This window comes from Ctenopharyngodon idella, chromosome 3, assembly GCF_019924925.1.
Source record: "Ctenopharyngodon idella isolate HZGC_01 chromosome 3, HZGC01, whole genome shotgun sequence".
Lineage (NCBI taxonomy): Eukaryota > Metazoa > Chordata > Actinopteri > Cypriniformes > Xenocyprididae > Ctenopharyngodon > Ctenopharyngodon idella.
Window position 1 is genome coordinate 40,382,986 of NC_067222.1, and position 4,948 is coordinate 40,387,933.

Sequence of the window (4,948 nt, forward strand, 5' to 3'; positions counted from 1 at the left end):
CACAGCATGATCAGAACAAACACACATTTATAGAGAGCTCAGAGGAATGTTCTGGTGTCAATCTACAGACATTACCCCAAAAATGGGATGTTTTGCCATACTAGCACTTTGAATCAGTGTACACAGGCGCAGGATGCAGTTTAAACTGTCTTACTTCTCATAATCATGCTTGCAGTAAAGCAAGCGGTCCCGGCAGTAGCAGGTCCCACTCAGCGCGCTGCGACATACCGCGCACTTGACACACGTCTCATGCCAGGACAGTTCATTGACGCGCAGGAGGAAGCGGTCCGCGATGGGAGACTCGCACCCTGCACACACCTCACCTCCTCCCACATGCTCTGATGGAGAAGAACAGAACAGGTGTCGGCTGACAGGACACAAACAAATGTGCCATGAGGGACTCAATACACACACATTACAGCATCCTTATTAATAGGCAAAGATTAAGTAATGATACATGAATAATAAAAGCTTTGTATGTTGTGGGTTCAATAGGCAGAATATTCACCGTAAGGAGTGGCAGAGGGGGCCTGCTGAAGACATGATTGGTTTTCTTCTGTTTTCATTCCGTTCCTTCCTTCTTTGGAGTGCTGACTGAAGACCAACAACACAACAAAGAAAACTCTCATATACAGAGACACAATCAGATGTGGTGATATGGAATTATTGTGAGATGATTGTAATTGCTTGTTGGTTTTGTCATGTTTTATTAATTACTTTTACATGTAATGTCAGTACAATGCACACTGTGATGTAAAGTGATCACACATAATCTGAGGAAATAGAGCAAAATCAGGTCCAGTGTGGGTTTTTAATGTGCACTGTAAAACATTAGTAATTTAAAAAAAATTTTAAATAGGTTCTAGGGTAAAAAATGGTTGACTGTAAGTTACCTTATCATATAAAATGAAACATATATAGCCTACATGTAATTTTGCTGTAAAAACGTTTTCTATACTGTAATAGATATTAGCATATAGATGTATATAGCCTTAAAAAGTAATGTATACTTTCTTGGAACAATATTGCTGAAATTATGTTTTTATAAGTAAAAACTGTCTTTAAATATTTATGGGGATCTTTATGGTTTGGGATATTCTCACAATTCCCTTCATGAAGAATGCATCACATCACATCAGGTATCTTATCGTTATGTACATAGGAGTGCTTTATATTGCATCGTGTGCAGTTTAATTAATTCTTACTGCAATATTTTAGTCATATGTGTAACACTGAAGGTGTTTTTTGTGTTTGTGTCAGTCATCTGCGCCCTTTCTGTTATCAATGCTCTCGGTTGCTGGAGAAGCCAGTTTTGTTGACCTTTAAGTCGCCGTTATTTTCAGTAGGCTATAGGTTTTACTAAAGAAAAAATATATACAGGCCAAATATGTTAGTGTACCAACACTATATGATTTAAAGACATATAAGGTCAAGAACAATATAGATGTAGGCTAATCTCTAAATGCTTGGAACAATGTCAAGTTCTGCGTCGACGCTGCCATTTTATTTTATGTATATTTAACATTTATTTACAGCGCACTCTTCATAGCCTACTCTTTCTCTCTTATTTGTTTGTAGTACGTAACCTTTCCTTTTATTTTGTCTTATTGCTCAACATGTGTTCTTATGGAGCTCGTGCAGGTGAAGTGTCCGGTAGAAAGGCGCGCGGCTTCGGAAGCGACACTCGCAGATGCTTTGGCACAACTAAACAACGCAAAAAAAAAAAAAAAAAAAAAAAAAAGATCGAGTCTTTTCCGGTCCAAAGCCATCGCCGTCAGATTTAAAACACTGCTTCTGAAATAACGGATACCGGTTCTCATTAATGCTTTGATTATTGCAGCCTACTTTAGATTGCAGAAGCGTTATCATTAATAAATAGCGCAGGCCTATTCGAGATTTACACTCACTAAAACAATCGGATGTCTGCAAAATGTCTGAAAAAGAGGGAAATCAAAATCCAAATTTTTGGTAGCCTATTTCATTGTCTAAATTGATTTTAGAATATTCTAGTTGTATTTTTTTATTTGCTTGGTGTTTAAAAATATATTATTATTATTATTATTATTATTATTATCATCATCATTTCGTTTTTTTCTGCTTATCAAAAACCCATTTTCCTAAAAATTGAAAAGCTGCATTTTCCTCATGGTTGGAATCACACACGCGTGTCTGATCTCTTTCCCTATTAATAATGCAGTTAATTGCATGAGCTGATTATTAAAAATACTGAACTAATCACACTGTGTTATTCGCGTTTACCTGGAAAGAGTTAGCTTTTTTTTTTTTTTTTTTTTTTTTTTTTTTGTACGTAGGCCTAGTTATAAATGTTATTAAACCTTGTAAAATATTTTTAAATCCTGTCTGTTAAATTTACGCAGCCTTTAGCCTAGCCTTTTTTGTATAAAGGGAATATTATGTTTTAATGATTACTGCGATAGGCCTGACAGAAACAAACATCAACTTATCACTCAAATTATTTCAGTAAGTAGACTAATAAACACTCCTTCCTTTACGAATTATTAATTGAAGCAATTTGATAGGCAATTGATGATTTTGTGATTTGATATCGTCCATTTAATTTGGTAAAGTTTAGTTTTAATTTACAATCGAAGATGGTCCATGCCATGAGTTTTCTGTGATGTGATATAGTGTAAACGTACAAAATATCGACAGTTTTTTTTTTTTTTTTTTTTTGTTAATGAGTAATAAAGCGGCGCTTACGATTATGATGTCAATTTGATCATTTTTTTTTTACTCAAAAAACCAAACCATTTACAAACTTACAGGAAATAATGTATATAACGTGCTCAATTTTTTAACCAGTTTTAAAATTCAAGATATTTTAGGCTATATTTTGTACCAAATTATCAACTAGGCTATTTCTAATGAAAAATATGTCTTTGCGGGGAGTTTAGATGTTGGCAAATGTCAGATGTACAAGTTTTATTTAAATTTTGTTTGTTTGTTCTAAAGTCCTAAAATAGCCTATAAGAGAAAAGTTTCTTCGCCAAATGTTTGACAGTTTTACTAAATACAGACACGGTAGGCCTATTAAAGTTGGTTACCATGAATAATTCATTATTAACACCAGCGGAGTTAAAACTGAGCATTTCTGTAAAATGTAGATCTCAGTGGACAATATGCTATATGTAGTGAGAAAATAGCGTGCAGGTTTCTATGTGAACACGGTAGACAGAGAAAAAGTTCAAGTATCAATTTTGTCTCATTTTAGATGTAAACAGGTGATGCTCAGACTACCTGCGTCCGCTTACCTTGTGCTGAAACACACTCCTCCTGAGATTTCTGTTGGTAACATCAAAATACCTTTGAAGAAGAGGACGGGCAACAGTGCTCCAAAAGCCAAACTTTAGTATTAGCTATAGTCCAAAATGCACGCAGTGGCGCAAACGCATACCCAGACTGTGTGTGATGTTCAGGCGCGCGCTTTATGTGATGGAGTGAAGACTCGGGCTGCGCGCGCACTATCAATGACTGCTGGAGGAGGGTGAGATCAAGGAGGGGTGCAAGAAGAAGAAAACACGAGCATTTACAAAGTATATGTGGCCTATTGTATCTGGCAACGAGTATCTCGCTGTTTCTCTTTCAGAGGAATAGTTTATTGTCTGACTGACAGGCTGTTTAAATAAAAAGATTGGTAAATTACATACGTCAGCCTATAATAGTAATAATCTCAAACTTTATAGCCTAAAGAAGATCATTAGACTTCAGATGAAAGACATAGGTCTATTTTTGTACATAATAGCCTATTGATCTATTGAAAGTTACAAACAAAAACAAGTGTTCAAGTTGTGAATGAACGTGTCAATTTGTACGGTTGAAAACAGACCAGCACGAGCCAATAGGCAGCTAGCATAATGTTCGTTATAGGCTAAATATGTTATCAAATGTGTCATTTGATTATAAATATATAAATATGTTTTAAGACAAAAATCTTGGCCAATGAAAGAATGAATTTGTAAAAAAATAGCTTAGCCTATCAAGAGCTACAGTGGGAAAATGCTTAGTGCAGGCCTGTTAACAAAACAATGGCGGATATGGAAGTTCAGGTCATTCTTGAAGTATTTAATAAACCCAATTGATAGCTAAAGATTAACTCGAACGTGACATCAAATGCAATGCAGGTCCATACGCGTCGCGTCTGCCATCTAGTGGCACTGGCGTATTAAATATTATGTATAGGCTAACGTAGCATGTAAAGCAGTCAGGCCCTGATGTGGTCTAAATAATAATTCTCCTCAGTGATAATAATAAAATGCCTCACTCATTGTGTGTGTGTTGTTTTTTTTTTTAGTTCAATGACTCCTCAGTGTCCAGTTACTCTGTGTTACTATTTTATTGTTTTATTAGTATATTAATTGACCTCTGATTAACCGACGTTTACGGCTTTGTCACGTGATACATGTTACTTTCCTTAACGCTGTTCTGCGTATACGATAACTGGATTAAAATTATTATTATTAAGATTCATAACATAAATTTCAGAATGACCTAAGAGTCTAATTTCAGTTCACGTCAGGAACCAAAGAGGGTGAAACACATAACTTATGTCGATTCTATTAACTCATTTCCAACTCTCGAACTAAAGACATGTTAAGCATTATATAATGCAGCAATTTTAGTTAATGATATTAAAGTTATTATATTGTAGAGAAAATCTTTGTCCTGTTTCTTGTTCTGTGGTTGGGAGGAAAAAACAGCCAGTTTTTTGTTGTTGTTGTTGTTGTTATTATTTCCATATATTGCATGTTCATCCCAGAGGAATCATGTTTCAGCATCATACATCTATACAAGACAGGCTGTCTATGTATAACAAATAAACACAGGTCAATCTGTGTCAAATTTCCAGTGAGAGTGGAAGTGATTTAACTACACTGTAAGTCATACGCCACAAAGCAGGAAAACTAAAAAATGTACAGGACATAGCCTA

General features: G+C 35.3%; 1 protein-coding gene across 1 annotated transcript in view; it reads right to left on the reverse strand.

The window, feature by feature from the left end:
* lmx1al (LIM homeobox transcription factor 1, alpha-like) overlaps positions 1-4,469 on the reverse strand; it is a 29,173-nt gene extending 24,704 nt beyond the window's left edge. The window contains exons 1-3 of the mRNA XM_051886129.1: positions 3,273-4,469; positions 509-594; positions 155-338 (exon numbers count right to left, since the gene is read on the reverse strand). Of these exons, the coding sequence (XP_051742089.1) occupies positions 155-338; positions 509-594; positions 3,273-3,316 (314 nt within the window). The 5' untranslated portion in view covers positions 3,317-4,469. The remainder of the gene's footprint in view (positions 1-154; positions 339-508; positions 595-3,272) is intronic.
* Positions 4,470-4,948: the final 479 nt, after the last annotated feature.